At 40.8% G+C, this 21,793-nt stretch overlaps 1 protein-coding gene across 3 annotated transcripts in view; it reads right to left on the bottom strand.

Annotated features, from left to right (window-relative positions):
* The window catches only part of LOC133441855 (protein sidekick-1-like), a 383,972-nt gene that overhangs the window by 88,093 nt on the left and 274,086 nt on the right, over window positions 1-21,793 (bottom strand). For all 3 annotated transcript variants that reach the window (XM_061719569.1, XM_061719580.1, XM_061719588.1), the window contains 10 exons: window positions 20,952-21,054; window positions 15,467-15,642; window positions 12,870-12,953; window positions 10,941-11,135; window positions 9,967-10,083; window positions 9,642-9,809; window positions 8,315-8,417; window positions 8,017-8,187; window positions 3,380-3,516; window positions 2,140-2,287 (listed from right to left, as the gene is read on the bottom strand). In XM_061719569.1, the coding sequence (XP_061575553.1) occupies window positions 2,140-2,287; window positions 3,380-3,516; window positions 8,017-8,187; window positions 8,315-8,417; window positions 9,642-9,809; window positions 9,967-10,083; window positions 10,941-11,135; window positions 12,870-12,953; window positions 15,467-15,642; window positions 20,952-21,054 (1,402 nt within the window). The remainder of the gene's footprint in view (window positions 1-2,139; window positions 2,288-3,379; window positions 3,517-8,016; window positions 8,188-8,314; window positions 8,418-9,641; window positions 9,810-9,966; window positions 10,084-10,940; window positions 11,136-12,869; window positions 12,954-15,466; window positions 15,643-20,951; window positions 21,055-21,793) is intronic.

Below are 21,793 nucleotides of genomic sequence, written 5' to 3'. Positions count from 1 at the left end.
CACTTGTGTATTTCAAATAAAGCGCACACACCTAGTACAGTCTGTCTTATAGTTATGTGTTACAAACTGCCTTAGTAATTTCGTTAGATTAGCCCATGGTGAACAGAGTTGTAGCTTATTACGTACTTTATCCCAAAAATGTTGGCTATTGTAGATTAGGAACATATAAACATGCTGGAAACTGCTCTTTTATGAAATGATTGAGGCTTGTGAAGTATCTTTTTACTGGCATCGAATGACTCACTCATTGCAGCCATAATTATAATTCAAAATTTGGCCCAGGACGGATCTATTAAACATTTTCCCATAAAGCTCCTAAGGCATTTTTCATTTAATATTATATTTCTCTGTCCATGAACAAAAGAGAAAGAGGTACAGAAGAAGATCTATCATCTTTACAGTTCTAAAGTCCGATGTGTTTTACTTCTGACTCTGAGTTAGAATTAAAAAAAAAATCATGGGCAAAACCAAAAAGAATCGAGATTGATGCTGTAAAGTGTTACGATGCCCAAGGATCACGGTGTAATCCGTCTTTCATCTGCTAATGCTTCCTCTTTAAAGATGATAATGGTGTGCGTGGAAGTCATGCATAACTAAGCCAGCCTGTGCACCTCACACGGCACAACTGAGAGTCTTCAGGAAAGATTCTGCAGGATCAGTGTTCTTCATCTTTTATTTCCCTCTTCTGATTTTGTTTGTTGAAAGTCAATGCAATGACTGAAGGGAAAGAGGTACTGAAAAAAAATATATTAAGAGATACTTTTATCATAAAGATCCAAATCATCAAGATGAGAACAAAATAGGACCATGCAGAATCAGCTGGAAGCTCAAACTTTGATAAAGCCTCTTTGTCATCAATATTAGAAGCTTCTGCCTCATTTTCTCTTCTGTTACCTCACTTTGCTCACATTACTGCATTTTGTCATCCTTCTCATTTGGCACTTAGAGCTTCTGCAGGACTTCTCTCTGCTTCACTCTCCTTGTGTGTTAATTGCAGCATGCTCCTTGGCATCTGTTGCAGCTTATGTGCGTGTCTTATCCAGACAAGCATCTAGCAAATGAACAGCGTGCGCATGGCTATGTATGAGATAAATGCTGAAGGATAGACGCATTCATCTGCTCTGATACACTGACCAGTGATGACTTGTCTGTCTGCCAGTCTTTCATTTACAGAGGATCAATCCAATCTATTCTGCAGAGCGTCTGACAGCAAACATTGGACTGAAGACTTGGTTACAAAATAGCTGTTGGACACAAACCCTGTCGGGTGTAGGAGAAGAGGAAGAACAAGAGTAACAATAATAAAAGCAGTAGAGTAGGATTAGTGCACAACATTTTGAAGATTTGATACAGAAGAAAACAAGAGGCAAACTGTAAGCAGAAAATAATATCATGTGTGTGATTGTTAGTATTGACAGTTACATTTGTTGCCATAATCGGCACATATCTATCATCTATTGTCAAACACAACCCTGGGTGACAGTGTGCCTGCTTTATAATGCACCACCATGTTTGTCGTTGAAGTGAGTGTAAGATATTGGGTGCATGTTTGTACTCAAGGTAAAACTGTTAATACTTCCTCTAAACCCCTTTCCCTCTGTGCAGGTCCATCAGTGATACGGCATTTTAATTACCTCCATTAGTTTTTTTCCCCTGGGATAAATATGCACACACAAACACAGACACATGAGCATGGAACATCACCACAGTAATCTATTTGCTTTTCAGGTGGAATTACACTATCTCACACATACGCGCAAGGATGCTAATTAGGTTTTTACTGTTCACGTCATTGAATGCACTAGAAAAAAAAAAGAAAAGCCATCTTTGCGTGAGAACCTGTTTTTGCTTTGTTTTGTGGTGAGCACCATTCTGTGCATATGACACCAAACACACTACAGCACACATTATGCATGCTTTGATGCAGAAACAAGACTGTGGGTGTGTCTATACTCGGCTATTTGACCGAAAAAATTGTCAATTTTATTAAGTCCCTATTAATGTGTAAGGCGCTGGGATAAAGCTAATTACACACACAAAAAAAGAAAAAAGTAAGACAATATAAAAGGCACACAGAATGGTCTTCATATGTTGGTAAATGCCTGTCCGCCTCTGTGAACGAGCATGGTTCGCCCTTACCTCTGCGTTTCGGTGCTGTACTGACCCCTGCCCACTTGATTGACAGCACAGAGTCTGAACTGGTATGTTCTGGCAGGTGTGAGCCCACCCACTGACATCTCGGCCACTGCAGGATCAACCTCGGACAGGTAGACCTTCCATGGAGAGTCTAGACACAAGACACAGAGATAAGAAACTGATTATATCTCAGCCAGAACAAAGACAGATAGACAGACACTCAGGCTCTATTAATCAAAAGGAAAGAGGGGAGGAGTAGATAAGAGGTAAAGAGAAGAGGAAGGGAGGGTGATGTGGAGAGAGGTATAAAGAAAAGAAGCGGCATACTGCGGAATTTATCAAGAACGAAGGTTTGGAAGGAAGCGAGGGATTAGTTAAGAAGCACAGATGCTGATGTAGATGTTGCCAGCTTATCCTTGTCTTTATGCTGAACATACCACAGACAGATGTACCATTACTCCTATTACTACTTCAACCACAAGTAAATTGGTATAAGTGAGGAGGACAGTGTGCAAGCCCAGTTTATTAGAGCCACTGTCTGGCCTGAACAGACCTTACATTTATAGTGGCAGATTCTCTCTAAAATACAATCCAAACAATGTGATAAATGTGCTAAAACTGCAATCCATTCCTTGCTGCTCGGATTCATCCTTCACTAAAATCGACCATTCGATTAGGGCCACTGCACTCCTCATCTTTTTCTTTATCTCTCCCAGTTATGGCCACATTTTCTGCTTTTTCTCTTATGACATTATTTTTTTCAAGAAACATTTGTGGTATTCTCCCTCTAAAAGGCACCCAAAGTGCATTTGTTCATTAGTCTAGCTTCTACACTCGCATGCCCACTGTCTGGCAGTGCATTTAAAGCTCACCATACTGCACCCTACAGGCATCTCCCACCCATCTGTTTCTCCTGTCACTCTTTTCCTCCGTCCTCCTTTCCCCTCACTGTCTCCCTCGGTCCCTTTCTTATTTGAAGGAGAGCCAGCCTGCTGTTATAACATCTGTGGTCGAGAGAGGGTGAGACTCAAAAGGGAAAGAGAGAGGCTCAACTAGGCATAGAAAATAAGAATTTATTTGTAACCAAATCGTACATTTATGATGTAACACCATTCTCCATCTGTCCACCTTTGTAAATGAGCGCATGTCGGTGTCTGGTGGACAGCAAGTGAACAGCTGTTTGCCTATCAGGAAGACTAAAGTAGTCCACGGGAACACCACGTGCAGACAAACCCATACTTACTGTTCTCAGAAAGCTCCAACACGTAGTACAGAAGAGGAGAGTTCCCATCGAAGGGACGCAGCCAGGACAGGTGAACAGAGCGCGAGTCTGAATCGTTGAGGGAAGCAGTCAGGGAGCGAGGAGAGTGTGGCAGCTCGCTGGTCAAAACAAAGAGCGAGAGAGAGAAAGAAAAAAACAGATATTCTTTAAATTATAAGTCCAGAAATACACTTGCTCACTTTCTATCTTTTAGGTAAATATTCAAACCAATGTCTGCGGCCTGTTCATTAAACTTGATTCAAAAAATAGAAATGGTGAAGCAGCCAGCCAGCCTTTGCCCGAGGTTTCAGGGATAAAATACTACCACTATTTCAGAGGCTCATGCTACAACAGGTTGGACTGTAGTTGCATTCTTACAGGATGATGGAGGAGATTCTCCCAGTGTTGTCTTGGAAGACAAGAGAGCATTCTTAACTAATGTATCTGTTTAATTTGGATTTAATTAAGCCGAATTATAAATTTCATCTTTACATACATACATACATGATGGTTTGTTTCTTCTTTCTGGTGGTGGTATGACAGGAAGGAACATAATCCCTAATGTTTTGTTTCTTCTGTTCAAGAAAAATGCAGCAAACGGAACTAATGTTTCATATCATACAACTGTGATTAATTTTCAAATAAAACAAACTGTGTTTCCATGGGGATTAAACAGAACAAGACTTTCCAGGGGTTGGCCTAGAAACGTTTTCTTCTTTTTGACGAAGTCCCTTCAGAAAAGGTTTGGGCACCACTGCACCAGTATATGATCAAGCAACAAGTATCATATACAAATACAGCAGGAGCGTTGGGAGCCTTCTAATTGCTGTTTGTACCAGTCTCTGCTTTTTCTATAACCCAATTTGACTAAGCATTGTTTACAGCCTTGTATTAATCAAAAAGATATCGAAATATTTCTTTATTATTTCATTAGAGTAAACGTCTCTGTAATTACACACTTGCTTTTGTGTTTTACACAAACCGGTCTGCAAAAACGTGCTGAGAATCAGAGCGATATTTGTTTTGTGTGTTGGTATTTTGATAGTGTCTGTAATTGGAATAATGATGCCTCTGACAGCCCAGTTAGTTTTACAGCCAAATTCAGTATCATTTCCAGTGGGCGATAACTTTTATATAAGGCCATGGTTTGCATAATTTTATTCTACACACGATCAGCATCTCCACAAATATATCCTACAGCACCTATTAAAAATGAATTTTCCAGACATTTGCCCATCCCTTGCAGATATTTATGCATCTCTGCCATGTATTAACAAAGAAAGCAATACAGAGATATTCATGAAAGAAAAAGAGAGATAATCTGGATGTCTTATTCACCCCATAATTCTCCCTAAAAACTGCTGGCTTGAAGGGGGAGATGAAAAAGAAAGAAAAAATCTGTTTTTATGTGTGAAGGGTGCAGGTGGCAGCGGAAAGAACAGCATTAAAGATATTTACGAAAAACATAAAAGAACCAATTAAATAAGTTAACACTGAAACTATGATTAAAGAGATGATCTTTTGTTCCTGGACTGGCTGCATTTTGTGTTCATAAGCTTATTATTAATTCCTAAGCAGTCACAGATGTTTGGATATATTGTCTGAAGGCTTTCCTCTCACAGGGTGCGAGCTCCTAATAGTTGCAGCCAATTATTTGAGACTGTAGATATTTACTTTGTTTCTATTATCACCTGGACAGTTCAACATCCAGAAACAGAGAAAGTTTGAAAGAAAGGCAGTAAGGGAAAAGGGTGTATCAATGCAAGGCAGCAGTAAATGAAATCAGGAAGGTGACATGATTATATTAATTAAAAGATACGCTTAAAAGATGTTAGAGAAATTCCTCCCACAAAAAAACACATACACATCCGCTCACACTCTCAGGCCCATAAATGAGTCTTGTGGGAGTTGAACCAATAACCTGCTGGTAATTAGTCTGTCTCCTCAGCCGCCAGTGTCTGTTACCCTCCATGACCCACTGATACTGAGCTAAAAAGAATGTCAGTCATACACGTGTACACACAAAAACACACATTTACAGACACACTTGTGTGGGTTGTCGGGGAAAAAAAAAAAAAATCTGTTCATTTCCCTCATGATTGCACAAAGATCTGTCCCTTCCCCCCTGTGTTTGACATATGTAACCTCTTTTCTCTACATAATTCAGGTGGATGTGGACTCATGTTCTGTCTCGGTCTCCTGCAATTGCATGAATATATAATAAATGCATTTTATAAATGTACTGTAAAAGTGCCTATTAATAAATAAAGTTGAGTACCTGTTCTCTCGCAGCAACTGTAATGAGGTTGAGTGGGTTGGGACAGGGAATCAAAAGTGTATAGCATGTTTAAATGTGAGTGTCAGGAACAACAGACTAACACAATGAAGCCTTTCAAAACTGCTCATTCAAGTAATATGAATGTATGCATGCATAAAAACACACTTCCCGCTCCAATATCACATTTACAGAAGCGGATGGTTGTAGAGTCACTGAGCAGGGAGGGTACAGCCAGTAAAAGTAGCCTGTTGTAGGATAAATACTTATATACCCAGGAATACTGCCCAATAGTAACCTACTATGTTTTTACATCTTCCATTTACCCCACCGTCTTACAGTTTTTCACAATTGTTTAAACACATTTATTGGAACATCAGACACAATGTGCACAACCTGAAACTCATGCTTGTCTTTTTTTTCTTATACTGTAAGAAGCTGACATTAAAATATTTTTGTTTACTCATGTACCCAAATGTCTCGTCTGCTGCACCTCCTGAGTGACATTGTAAATAGTTGTATTATGTTGTGTCAAAAGCCATCCTTCCTGTCTATCATAACTACAATTTCAATGTGCCAAGCTGCTCGCTATGGATGACTTGTGTTTCTTCATGTGTTAAGCGCTGCTGTATTGAAAAACGGTGTTGTGTTTGATTGTGATGAAAACTATCTCTGTTTTCAGACAGAAAAACAACCTATGACATAAAATATAAATATAATGAAAAAAAAAATCAAAGATCAGACTTGTTTCTGTAGATATAAAACATAGTAAATATATCCCAACGGCCTTTAGGAATGAGTGGGGACTTTACATAAAATGGATGGATGGGATAAAAAGCACATTACAAACAATTAGTTTCTAGGCTTAATTATGGAACCAAAGAAAATGCATTTATTTGCTTTTATGCAAGCAATTTATATGAGGTTAATAAATTAAGCAACTACAACCTGCAAAATTTAGTTTCAATTAAAGCTGCAAGCAGCGATGACCGGGCCCTCGCACCCTTGTGCACGTTCAGGCGTGCTGCAGTGGAAGCACTTGTATGACTTGCATGTAGATGTCTTCAGGCCTGGACATTTAGCGGATGACACCAGCTACGACTCTCTATACAAAACCATTCAAAAGTTATGGCGGAAAGTAGGAACTATCAGATATCGACCAATCAGATGAAGGGGCGGGGCTAATTTGGTTAATTAGGTTCAAGGACTCAAAACCCAGCCCGATGACACCACCCACGAGTCTTTATGTCAAACCATTCAAAAGTTATTGAAGAAAATCGGAACTATCACATATCGACCAATCAGCAGAAGAGGCGGGGCTAATTCATGCCAATGAAGGTCAAATACTCAATACCGAGTCCGATGACACCACCCACATGTCTTTATCACAACCTGTTCAAAAGTTATAGAAGAAAGTAGTAACTATCACATATGGACCAATCAGATGAAGGGGGGCGCGCTTTTTGGTGTCTAGCGTCGCCACGGTAACGCTTTTGACTGAGAAAAGGATGGAGACGCACATTTTTTAATGTATAACACATCTGGGTGCACGTTACGGTTCAGGTCGTATTAACTGCCGAAGGAATGGCATAAATTGCGCCAAAATTACACGATTAATTCAAAATGTTCAAAATGGCCGACTTCCTGTTCGGTTTCGGCCATGGCGCCAAGACACTTTTCTTTAAGTTGCGACATGATACAGGTGTGTACCGATTTTCGTGCATGTACGTCAAACCGTATTGTGGGGCTTGAGGCACAACGTTTTTTCTGTATGGACCAATCAGATTAAGGGGAGGGGGCCACTGTAACGCTTTTGAAAGAGAAAAGTAATGCGCGTCGTTGCAGGATGGAGACGCACATTTTGATGTATAACACACCTGGGTGCACGTTACGGTTCGGGCGAAGAAGCGGCTGAAGAAATGGCATAAACTTCGCCGAAATTACAAGATTAATTCAAAATGGCTGACTTCCTGTTCGGTTTTGGCCATGGCGCCAAGATACTTTTCTTTAAGTTGCGACATGATACAGGTGTGTAGCAATTTTCGTGCATGTACGTCAAACCGTATTGAGGCACAAAGTTTTCTAGGGGGCGCTGTTGAGCCATTAGGCCACGCCCATTAATGCAAACCATGAAATATCACATTTTTCGCCAGGCCTGGCTTGCGTGCAAAATTTGGTGACTTTTGGGGCACGTTTAGGCGGGCAAAAAGGCCCTCATTTTGTCGGAAAAATAAAAAGGAAAAAAAAAAGGAAAATTCCTACAAATACAATAGGGCCTATGCACTGTAAGTGCTCGGGCCCTAATAAAGCAATAAAGGGAAAGGAAGTCCTGCTTAAAACTCACATGACTTCAAGGCGTGCAAGGCGGGAATCATTGCCAGCTTGTGATGTCACAGTGCAGGTGTAGTCCCCAATGTCACCTGACCACGTCTGACCAATAGTGAGAGAGCCCTGGCGCACAGCGACACGACCACCACTCAAAACAACCGGCAAACCTCCTCGATCCCACTTGAAGCTGCAACAGAGCAGGCGTTTGTGCTTGTCAAGGCTAAATAATTTGCATAAATCATTACGTACTGAGAAGGGAGTCAAGCATTGCACGATTTAGTAAACATTTAATGAAAACACCGATGAGCAGGTACCTGATATTGATTCTGGGGTCATGAGTAGCATTACAGTCCAGAATAGCAGTTGTTCCCTTGATAACACGCAGATCTGTTGGAGGTACAGAAATGACTGTGCGACCTGAACAGGAACAGAGTGAAAATAGACGGGGGAGGGGGATAATGGTAAAAGTGGAGAAAGTTATGAGGCAGAAACAAAATGACTTTTCTTCATTCCTCATATCACAATACATGGCACATTTTTGTTTAAAATGTGTAAATGCATGGTGCTCATGAAAAGCAGGATATAATTTGGTCTACACTGAAGGAACCATAGAATATAGACACAAGTGTGCTTCACACCAATTAGGCACCCACATCCTTATCACTGATCACACGGCCCATGACTTTAACTCCACTTAAATACTGGACGCTTTGTCCTGGCTGAGCAGGTGAACTACTGATAAATATAAGCAGATCCAGGGAAAAGTAAGTCTGACTAGTCTAGGGGTGTAACAATATATCGTGAAATTTCGCGATACAAAAACGCCACGATACGTGTTGTGGAGGTGACAAACTGTATCACGATATTGGGTTATTAATATTAATCTATTGTGTTGACTAGTAACGCGCATCCGACCACGCATGACGACCGCGCCTCGACCCGCGGACCAAAATCTTACTACGCTCAGAAGAAACTAGTACCGTTTTGCGGTCCCGATCACGGGACTCTTGGGGGGTTTGAGCTCTGAACTTTTACTTATGTAAGGCTGGTGTAGAGTTTTAGAACATCAACACAGCACCTAGTGCTGTATCACTCCGCCCAATCTAAAACAGACTAATCACTACAGATAAACTGACTAGTGTCATTATAGTCCCTGATTTACATCAGAATATAAAGAATATATTTATAAAATAATGAACCCTGAATTACCAAAATAACCTTCTTAACAAAAATAAATCTCCTATTACACTTATAAGGTGAGCCAATCAATCAATCTTGAAGATTGAATCAATCTTTTTTATGATGTAAAATGGTATGTATTTATTTACTTTTATTTATTTATTTAATTTTAGTTGTTAAATTTCTGGAAAAGAAAAAAGTAAAATCATACATGAGGGAAACTATTCAGTTTGTGGCAAAATATTTTTACTTGTATGAAATTGAAGATGCATAATGCAAACCTGACATTTAATTTTAGTTCAGTTTGTGGAAAATGGTTGGCCTGGCTTTCTCTTTAAAACTTAAACAGTTATAAAGCATTACAAACTGTAACAATAGGGCAAATGCACAGCATTGTTTTGTATTTTTGAGTTGTTTAATGTATTTTTGTTTGCGTCTATGACAAGTGTGTATTTCTCTTACTCAAGACGGTGAGTGTAGCAGTGGCGTTGATGGTTCCCACTGAGTTGGAGGCGATGCAGGTGAAATCTCCTGAATCCTGGAAGCTGACTGGTTGAATCTGTAGACCGCCAGACAGCAACAGCGTGAACCTGGGAATCAGGACACTGCCGCTAGCTACAACCTGTGATCCTACAGAGAGAGAGAGGGAAAAAAACTATTCATTAACCTTTAGGGAAAAAAAGAAAATAAGTCATGATACGCTTTTCAGCAACAAACACGTTATATCAATTTGTCTTCATGTCAGTGTGTTTGCTTGGGGTGTGCCGTGGAGTGTGCAGCTTGGTACCTTTCCTCCAAGTAATGGCAGGTTTCGGAGCCCCGGTGTTTTGGCAGGCAAACAAAGCTATGTCCCCTTCAGTTACAGTGTGGTCAGAGGGAGGGGACGTTAATGAAGGCGCCAAACCTTAAGCACAAGGAGACAGCGTGAGAGGAAGGAAGAGGATGACTACTGGCAGGTAGGTAGATGAAAAGACGAATAAGACTGGAACTCAATAGCAAAAAGGACAAAAGAAAAGGGAATGGAGAACAAAAGAATGAAGCCTCTCTGATCAATGCAGGGTTTTTCCACTAGCTACTGTTATGTGAGTGCATGAAGGTGGACAGCAGTGTTGCAGAGGCTACTGGGAACTTTAGATCATATCAAATACCACTAAAAGGTATGTTAGCCTGCAAGCCATCTAGACTAAGTACAATGACACTCTGACTCTGTCAGCGTAATGTAATGAAAAAAATCTGTTGTGTCAAGCTTTTAAGTGACTGGATATAATCAATACATTTCCCTTCAGGGATGAATGAAGTTTTTTTTAATTGAATTGAATTAAATCTTCAAATTACCAAAAGACAGAAAAAAAGCCACAACTCACATGCTGTGAGCAAAATCAGCACACAGGGAACGATGATTTTAATTACTATATGGCTAATATGATGATCTGTACATAGTATAAGTAGTTATGAATGAATATCAACATTTTTCTGTCATTATAAATTGGAATCAGTTCATTATTAGTCAGGATCTTCAAACTACAGCTTTGTGATTTGTCTGTTACAGTATGTAATCCTAACAATGATCAGTGTTAAGCGTAGCCTCTGAAAACTGGACTTCTGCATGCATGAGACAATATAGAAAAGGGATTCGGGAGAGAAATTGTCTCATTTTATGGGAAAAATCTGAGAGACTGTAGATCAGATGGTAGAGGGATTGCAGGTGAGTAAATGCAAGCTTGTACTCTAGTGTGTGCAATATGTGTGAGACAAACTCACTGGAGACAAGGATTTCTGTGTGTGCTTGAGTCTCTCCGGCAGCGCTGCGAGCAAAGCACTGAAATATTCCTCCATCTCCTGGCTGCACCCTGTGCACCGTGAGCCCTGTGGCAGCGCTGACCTTGTAGCGAGGGTTGGCCACTTTGTAAAGAGGCACAGTATCCTTATACCATTCAACCCTCGGCTGTGGTACGCCTACACACAGGAGGGTACGTGGAAAACAAAGGAGAAAAAGTTTTACTTTTCTTAATAACAAGCCAGCTGACCTGAAAAACAGCCACACACACTCTTGATGCTGGGTCTTTTCTCTTGCCCAATCTTGCTCTATAAATATGCATGTAGGCATAATGAGTGTTAATAATGTATTGATTGGAGGATGTGGGTGGCAGAGTAAGGGTCGCAGAAGGGGTCTGAAAACATTCTGAATAAAATATGTGGATAAATGCAGGAAACTAAACATCTACAGTAGCAGCACCCACACGTCTGACCGACACGTCAAGCAGGGGACTCGTGCAATTACTCTGTCTGAACCTGTCACACCTGTGTGTGTATGTGTGTGAGAGTGACTGGGTGTTTGAAGAAAGAGAGGAATGAACTTTAGACTTTTTCTCCATCTGTTGGTGTCAAGCTTTCAGAGAAACGTGAGAAATATTTTTCATCTTTTCCTTGTCTCACTCTCTCTGTCTTTTCTCCTTTCCTTGTTTCTGCTCCTTGTCTCCATCTCCCTCTCTTGTACCCTCAGGACTCTGCTATTTAATTACAATGCCACTGTATCAGATTACTGAAGAGGAACATGAACTCAGTCTGAGCGAGGAAGGGAGTGAGAAAGAATCAAAGGGAACTGGGTTGCAGTTTTAGGGGGCTGTGGCCATCCCTGTTCACATATAAGTGTTTTCGTGTAATCAATTTCAAGATAAAAGTCAATAAACAAGTGAAATTTTCTGGTCCCAAAATATCAAGTTGCTCGTATTGCAAAATCACAGTGCCATTGTCCATGAAACGTTTCAGCTAAGGCACATACTATGATATGGAATTATGTCAAATCACAGCATTATGTGAAGCGAATACTTACTTACAACCTTGAACAAACAAAAGGACTACGTTTCTAAAAAGAGACTCAACATCCATCTTTTTGGATCTCTGTTTTTTTGTTTTTTGTTCTTGCTATTATTACAGTATAATGTATTTTCTTGGTGAGAACTTTGAATAAGCCCATTTAGGGCTTCCTTTCTCACCTGCACATATTTTCATGCTTTTATGTTCATTTCAACTTTTGTACCGTTTTTATGTTGTGCAAATAAACAAATCAAATCAAATCAAAATCAAATCAAACATCTGAGATTTCAAGGATTCATAAGCTCTATGGTCCATTTAGTGACAAGATCTTTTGGCTCTCAGCATGTTTTCAACTCAGTCATCTAAGAATTACAAATCCACTCAGACATCTTTCTAAACCTGAGACTGAAGAAATGCATTCAACTTCTGATAATCTTAATTTTACATTCCAAAAAAATCAACATAAGAAAACTTGGCAAACATGATGGAAATGTGACATATCTCATATATTCATCTTGAGAATGCAATGCTGTCCTCACTGTTGTGCACAGATCTGCATACTTCATCGCTTGCCTGGAGTCTTCAGTGTGGACTTACTCGCATGCTTCAAGGGCATAACAGCTTGCTTGCTAAGTCTGTTTTAATTGCACTTTGATGTATTTTTCGTTGACTGAGATGGAAATGTTTCCACCTCAGTCAAAAATGTCCTCAGACAGCAGTCTTTTAGCTGTGGGGTCATTATAGGTTCCAAGACACACACACACACACACACACACACACACACACACACACACACACACACACACACACACACACACACACACACACACACACACACACACACACACACACACACACACACACACAGTCTACCTGAAGCCTGGCAGGGGATATCTACATTCTTGTTGAGATCAGCAAAGATCTTTCTTTTGGGTTGAACTTTCAGCGTAGGTGGTTCTGAGGAGGGGAAAAAGGTACAATACAAATTATAAAGCATTTATATAATTTAATAATTTAATATTTTTTAATAATAAAAAAAACAACCTTAAACTTAGCAGGAAATACCAACACCAAAGGGCTTAAATTTCTTCTATTAAATTATGAAAAAGTCTCAAGCCTCAAGCTTTGAATGGCTGAAACAAATAACTTCATATAAGAATTTAGTGATGTATAGAAATTCATCATGATAGAATAAAGACCGTTTCCCCTCTTGGCTCTGAATAAAATGTTGCTCCAAAGGAGGATTTCTGTCTGTAAGCCCTGTGAAATGACTTCCACACAGTCGCAGAAAAACACATTCTGTAGTATCCCAAGGGAAACAGTTTCCTTTGTAAATAATTCAATTTTCTGCCAATAAAGGTCTCCTTCTAACATCTGCACCAATGTTGCTCTAAATGCTGACATAAGCCATGAGAAATAAACTACCCTGATTTAAGTGTGTACATATGCCGTGAAGTTTCATATTTACTGTAAACAAAAATATAACAACCCAAAAAACATTTACAACTACATACATTCCATGTTCTTCAGATGTTTTTTTTTTCTTAAATGAATACAAACAGCTAGGAGGGAAAGTGAAACTAAATGTCTGCAGTGTTCCTGCCCAGGCAAAATTAAAAGCTTTGTGCATGATCTTGATGAAAAATACGCCTCAAATTCTCAAGATCCTATAAAATTCCTTTCATTCATTAATATGTTTCATTACAGTGGATCTTTGGATTTTCAATGAGGTAAACTGATTACATAACAGTAAAGACAAAAAAATTATTTTTGATCAGATTTATATTGTGTTGGAGGAGCTGCAGGCCAGCTAACGGTTGATCCCCTCTGGCACTTTCCCAATTACTTTTCCTCCTGCCTATTGTTTTTTCATGCTACTATTATTCCTCTTAAATGTTTTAACCCAAATCTTTGCATATTTTTTTTCTCTTTACATAGCACGATGTGGCAAGACAACAAGAAAAAAAAATCAAAGAAGGGAGGAAACTAGAGATACAATTAACAAGAAAAGAAAAATCGAACGGCTCTGATATTCTTTCCTGTTTTTTAATTTACCCTATTTTGATCAGCGGTCGTTGTTTCATAATGTGATTTCTGAATAAACTTACAGAGGTAAATAAATAATCTTCGCTCAGGTGAGTGCAAAAACAAAAAAAAAAAGGAAAAAGAAAGAAAAGACCTGAAACAATAATGATAGAAATTTTTAAAAATGCAAAAAAGAAAAAAACAAGACATTTCTGAGTGTTTGGGTAGCTGTGTTTAGGACTTTGAGCTTTGATGGAGTCCCTGCTGTCTGTCGGCAAAACAAAGACAGAGAACAGCAGCATATATACTGTTGTTTGCACCAATACTTGGCTGTACAGTATGCAACAACAGGGTGCAGAGTCATACATATTCCTATTAGTGGATAGTGGCAAAAAAAGAAATGAAATTGAATAATGAATACCTTTGAGGCTGTCTCGTTCTCTCAGAGACACACATACACTATTCTGTTTAGCAATTCCTTTTATTGTATCAAGGTCTGCTGAGCTCATAGCAGAAGAAAAAGAGGATCTGCAACAACGTATTCATCAGTCTCTACTGCTCTGACACAAATGAATGCGTGGAGACTTTGTCCCTGTCAGGCGGGCCTTAAAAGTGCTGCTAGCTAAATGAAGGAAGATAATGTGGAGAAATAAACAGGTTGGGAGAAAGTCCAGAAACTGGTTCTAGACAGTGAGGGGAACAGAAGCAGAACAAGTATAGAACGGGAAGAGTAAATATTCTGCAGGCATGGCTCTGTTCAGGATCTGTGCTTAGGTGTCTCACCCCTCACTCCAAGAATAATAGTAGATAGAAAAAAAAATCATCACATGCTCCCTGCTGGCATGCTTTCATTTTCTCTTTATGTTTACCTATTAAGAACATGAGTCGATTGTTCCAAGAGTGCTCGTATTTGGTCATGTTTCCATGTTCGCCTATTAATTGGAGACTCCAGGGACGATACCTAATTTAGCTGCTGGGAAAACAGGGGTGTGTGTTTGTTGCCCCATTTTGTGATCATGTTTAAGTATTAAGTACACAAACAGATTCAAGCATAAACAATAATGGACATTTAACAGGTGAGTACTTCCAAATGATTTTGTCTGTGGTTGGCAGGAACAATCTGGGATGATCACTGTCACATTTCCAGGACAAAAAGTCTGATTAAATGGAGGAATAAAGAGAATGAAGCAGATTCTAGGGCATAACAGACAAGAATGAGGTTAAAAAAACAAATTAATCACATGTTGAGGAGAATTAGTAGGCCAACCTTGAACAATCATGGAAAATGAAAAAGCGTGTATTTTTTCTTTTTGTTTACATGATCAAAAGAGTGATTCATGTGAAAAATGTAATTTTAGGAGGAATATGCAATATAAGATGACGTTTTGGTTGAGGTTTGGTAAACAGCAGTCATGGTTAGGTTTATGAAAAATGTGTTTATTTACCCAGTACAGTGAGGTGTGCCCTTGCTTCCACAGGTTTGACAGTACTGTTGCTAAGCGATGCTTCACAAACATATAACCCTGTGTCAGAAGAGCTGGGGTGAGGAATAATGAGACGATGACCGCCGGCCAGCTGACGCCCATCACGTTTCCATGACACCATGAGGCCATCAACTGGTCTGAGAGAAGAGGAGAGAAGAGTAGAGGCAATGAAAGAAATAAGTTACAACAATCAGGAGAAAAGGAGAAAAAAAAGGGTAACAGCAGGCAATTACACCATATTAAATCCATCAGTTCATTGTCAATGAGGAAGAAAATGAATGATGACAGTTTGTATATCGGTAGTCCACTCTACTCAGCAGAAAGCAGCTTCAGTCAGATATTTTAAAATGTTGACAATGAAAATGTGTTTGTTAGGAGAAAGGAGTTCATTTTTGGATAAACAACATATAAACACCATTCTTTTGTGAGTGTATGTATGAAAGAAAGGGTGAAAACTAAGCAATTTATATGCATTTTCCTCCATCGGATTAGTTTATACCTTCATTTAAGTTTCCAACTGATTTTCTTGAAGAACAGAAATGTGTTTAATGAGCATGTTGTCAAAGGCTGCTTTAATGACAAAAGTCATTTCAGGGATATGTGTACAAACTGTAGGCTGGGAAGGTGGCAGCTAGTTAGTCCAATAAAGCTTATGTCTAAATCTAACTAACACAGGCTCATCTTTCAGATGACACAATTCTGAAGTACCTTTAAAGGAGAAATACTTTGACTTCCTGCTCTTCTGACATAAATATAGTTTAATGTTCTGACTCTGTGGGGTCTTTTTATGACAAAGATTAAGAAAGAGACTTATAAGCCCAAAATAGTGGGTCTTATATTATCTGTCCTCAGTTAGGCTTCTAATTATTTCTTGGCTTGACCAGTATTGCAGTGGAGCATGTACAGTAACTGGTAATTAATGACTGTGGAAAGCGTATGGTTTTATACTTCATCCCAACATCTAATTTCATTGAGCAAAGTGATGCCAAACATGTAGTTTCTCCCTGTCACTGTTTCTCTGAAGTTAGTTTTTTTGGTGAGCGCTTCACTGCTATCAGGAATAGTCCATGGTCCTCTCTTTCAGGCAGAAAAAATACAGGGGACTCTGAGCTAATCTGTGTGCAGATTTATCTGTAAGGAGATGCAGAGCGGGCCAAAACAAATCTTTTATTAAATTTAAAGTAATGATTGAAATGACTAATACATCTGCTTGTATTATGAGATAGTTCACATAAGTTCTGGTCCTCCTGGACATTCTAGAGTCTAGAATGTCCAGTATTCCCGTGTGATTTGAACAGAGCTGCCTGGGAGATTTGCGAGGCCCTGTGCGAAATGGCTGGGGGGGGGCCCTCGAGCGTGAGCTTAGCGCACGCGCGCCGAAATTTCTGGGGTTTTTTGGGTCGGATCGGGTGTCTATATGCGCAATTTTAACTCTCCAATTAGCAAAATACTGGATACCTTCCCCTGCCTCATCATCATCTCTTGCCTCGACGCGGGGCCCCACGGCTGCTTGAGACCCGGTCGGATCGGTGATTTTTGTAACAAATTTCTCAAACGAGCCTTTCAGAGAGGCATTAAACTCTTCCATTTTCTTTGTTTTTTTTTCTTTTTTCATGATGGAAATTTCCTGATTCTGTCTCGTTCTCTCGACATTGTGTGACAGTTTGTTCCAACTCCACCCGTCTGGATCAGAGCAGCTTGTGTCTGCGCTTGGTCTGATCAGTTGTATTGAACAACAGACACGCGCATCATTGCACATATATTTATTGATATGCACAGACTAGTACACATTTAGGTCTGTAATGTAATGTGACTGTTGATATTTATAAGGAAAAAAAAAAAAAAAAACGGCTCATAGCGCGAGGCCCCTTGGGGCGCGAGGCCCCGTGCGGTCGCACAGTTCGCACACCCCTTGCGGCGGCCCTGGATTTGAACATCTGACTGATTCCGAGTGTGAAAGTGGTGACTCACATAACAGACAAAAACCCACTATTCAGTCTTGTAATACAAACAGTCCACAATGAAACTTGTCAATGACAAAAAAAAGCTTGAATTATTCTGTGTAACTTTATTTTATCCGAGTTGCTTACTTTATCAAATATCCTACATTAGCATGCAGTACATACTGTACTTCCTGCCGGTCTAGCTTTGGGTCACCGCTGGGTCTTCCAGCAAGACATTGATCCGAAACCTACATCTAATTTTGTCCGAAACACAAAATCAACGTCCTCGAGTGGCCCTCTCAGAGTCCAGCTCTCAGTCATTTTGACCATTTATGGAGGGAGCTCAAGGTTAATTCTGATGGGCTGGAACAACTGGCCATGAAGGAATGGACTAAAATCCCCCAAAATAAAAGTAATTTGGGTCTTTGCATATTAGTAAAAATATCTTAATTTAGCTTGATAAAAGTACCGTATTTTCGCGACCATTCGGCGCACCGTGTGGAAAGGCGCACCCTCATTTTTGTGTGTCATTTTTAGATTTAAAACATACATATGGCGCACCGACCCAAAAGGCGCAGTCTACAGAGCAGAGCTGCACACACGCGTGCCGCAAAACACGCCGGCCGGAAAACACACACACCCGCTGCAGAACGCACACACATGCAGAACGCACACACAAGCACACAAGCGCTTATTTAAAAAACAGAGCGGGAGCAAAACCTCTGTTTCTGCATTAAAGAGCTCCGCTAATTCAGCTGCGCCAGTCCGAATTTCCTCGGTGTCAGTCACTTTCTGCACAACAGTAAATAAACTTTTCATACCCCGTTGTGCGGATCCTCCACCGCGCAGAGCCCGTCTCTCCCCAGCGGGGTGGAGCAGCGCGTCCCGGGTCCCGGGTCCCGGGTCCCGCGTCCCGGGTCCCGGGTCCCGGGTCCCGCGTCCCGGGTCCCGCGTCCCGCTCCGCGCTGGACCCGCTCCGCGCTGGACCGGGTCCGGTCCCCGCTCCGCTCCCTCGCGCTGGACCCGCTCACACACGCGCTGTCGGGGAGCCGGTACCGGGGTTTGTATCCGACAGGAGCTCCAGTCCGAATTTCCAGACCTGTCTCAGCCACCTGATCATCATCATCCCTTCATCCAGCCCCCCCTTTCCATTCGTCCTTATAATGACTCCGACTGGAAACGTCTTATGCAAAGTTTTTCTTTTAAAAATCCCCATAGGTTTCTGTCCATCAGCTGCGCCCGGCCAGCACCACATAAACCAGTAAGTGTGTGTCGCGCCGCGAATACACACCCGCGCATGTCGGGATCCGGTACCGGGTTTGTAACCGACAGATTTGGCTGCAAATTTCGGAGGGTGAAGCTGATCAGACCTGAGACAGACCCCAGAAATCTCTGCTCTTAAAGCGGCCGGGAACCAGGTCGATCGGACCGCTTTGGGAACCAGGAAGTCGGCTGCAGCAGCGCGCATCACGCGGCTTTAACCGGGGAAAGTGGACGGTTCCGACATGCAAAACACACGCGCGCTGCAGAACAAGTGTGCTTATTTAAATAGAGCGGGAGCAAAACTTAGTTTGATTGTATTTTATTTCACTTTACACATCAAGCAAATCCTTAAAAGTTTTCATCTTCTGTTTCGCATTAAACAGCTCAGTGGATGGTCTCATTCAGCTTCACCCGCCCCCTTCTCCCTTTACCGTTCTCATGGTGGCCGGCCTTACATTACCGTAATTCAGGTAATAGACACGGCGCACCGTTTCTTAAGGCGCCCGGCACATTTAAAAAAAAAAAAAAAAAAAAAAGTTGCGCCTTATGGTCGCGAAAATACGGTATCTAAAACTTTTTGCTGTGGACACTGACACATCCAGGTTACGCTGAAACATTTAACTAGTAGACAACTTTTAACTCTGAGGACGAAGGTTCCAGAGAGGAGTGAAAGAAGCCATCTGTGTCCAGAGATGATGTCCTCTGTTTGCCCTGGACCTCTGTGACCACCAGTGTTGTCTCATGCATTTGTGCAGTTGTTTAGCTTCTTTTGCGATGGGCAGGTCCATACCATGTGTCATTGGACTGCATATAAAACACTGCACAGTTTTTTTTCTGGCAATTGTGTCATTTGGGTGAATCAATTTGTTTTGTTCTCTGCGGGTTGTTACGTATGAAATGCACCAAGATGTGTTTGGAGAACATCCTTTTACATTACTCAATGTCACATACCAAACATTTATCACTGTTTTCCTTTTGCTCTGATGCTGTAGCATTTTTCTCTGGATTTCTTGAGAAAGGTCCACTTTGGATGCCCACAAGCTTTTAGTATGCTCCTGATATGCCTCAGTTCCTTTTCTATATCCTATATCTTTGACGAGACAGCACCAGCTCAATAGTGTAATGCTCTGATGATGGACAGTTCATCTTCCAGTGGGTGTAATGAGTCAAAAAGCAACTATCAGGTAGAATTCCACTGACTTCCCCTGAAAGAAAGTCCAATTATTGGAACCAGCCCCAGGTGAAACCAGTGTGTCACTTCATGTCATGTCACTTTTCCAATATACAGTATACCGTACCTACATCTGAAGGAGTGGAGTCTGTCAAGAGACGGCTGCAGTGAGCTGAATCTTTAAACAACTTCACTCTTGATCAGATCTGTGATTCACTAGACCTTTGCTTCTCCACAGCCTATTTTGAATGCAATAACAGGCTTTAACAGAAGGAATCATGGATATATCACAGGTGCTCTCGTGTCACCGTTTTTTGCAGTCTCAAGATCACTCACAAAGGGAACAACACCGAAACACCGGCTCAGATGTGTGGATGACAACCTGGGTCAAAATCCAAACTCAAGTAGTGGAGGCCTTTACCAAACCCCTCAGACCACTGGACAGCAAGATAACACACACACACACGCACACGCACACGCACACGCACACGCACACGCGCACACACACACACACACACACACACACACACACACACTGAGATCCGCTTTTTGATTCACACAGCCTGCTGGAACACAAACTGTCCGTCTGCTTGACAAAACATCCCTAGTGACTCACAAGAGGGACGGATGGGTCAGTAATTCAAATGTGGCTTGAACGAGTCACAAAAATGAATGATACAAAAACATTATAAAAGCCTCCAGCTTCCCACCAGTCTGTTAGAACTCAAAAAAAGTTTTAGGAAGAGAGATGAAGCACCTTTAAGAACCAAGAAAAGAAGATAAGTTGCCCTCTGCTCAAGCTTAGACGTAAAACAAGAAAAGTTTAGTGATTCATTGAGTGAGTAAGCAACTTCATAAAATCTAAATCATTCGATTTTAGTGTGATAACTTGACTCTGAAGTCGGGGTTAGGGTTGGAGGGATACAAGAAGTCGTAATAGTTAGAGCCTTGGCAAGCCTCCAGGAAATAAATGTGAATCTGAGTAATGTCCTCTGAATTGATGGAAATATGACTGGGAGTGTGTGTGTGTGTGTGTATGTATGCGCATTAACAGAAAAGGGAACTATACCGAGCATTAGCGATACACTCCAGTATAGCCTCTCTTCCTGCCACCGCTGTTGTGTTTTTCGGTCCAATCACAATCAGTGGAGCAACAATCTCTGACTCCGGGTCTGCAACAGAGAAAAACACGTGAGAAAGTTTAGATCATAAATCATATTTATGCACACACACACACACACACACACACACACACACACACACACACACACACACACACACACACACACACACACACACACACACACACACACACACACACACACACACACACACACACACACACACACACCTCTCTGGGTACAGCGATATGATGACATATTGTAGATAGTACAGCGTTGTGTGTACAAGACCAATTCCAAAAAACTGGAACGCTGTGTAAATAACTAAAAAAACAGATATTCAATTATTTTCAAACCTGACAAACCCAAATTTTATTCATAATAGAACAGAAAAAAAAAAAAATGCTGAAAGTGAGACATTCTGCCATTTCATGAAAATCCTTAGCTAATTTTTATAAAGTGTCTCAAATTTTTTGGAAACAGGAATGTAAATAACAACAATGGTGTTCAGAAAAGAGTAGAGTGGTTTGAGTATGTGAAGAAAGATTTACAGCCTAAAAGGTGCGTGGGAGACTATGGTGGTTTATGTGAGTGTGATTAATGGTCTGAAAGGCCTCTCATAAGAAAATGGACATACTAGGATTTGTGTGAAAAGTGTGACATTTACTATGAAAAACTGTAAAATGCCAGCAGAAAAGGCCCTTTGGAAAAAGAAGACAAAAAAAGTTTGTTGGTATTTTACAGATTGCATCAAGCCTATACGCAAGTGCTCTGAGTAAAGGCTTGCATG

This window comes from Cololabis saira, chromosome 1 (genome assembly GCF_033807715.1).
Source record: "Cololabis saira isolate AMF1-May2022 chromosome 1, fColSai1.1, whole genome shotgun sequence".
NCBI classification, from domain to species: Eukaryota; Metazoa; Chordata; class Actinopteri; order Beloniformes; family Belonidae; genus Cololabis; species Cololabis saira.
This window is presented reverse-complemented; position numbering and strand designations above follow the sequence as displayed.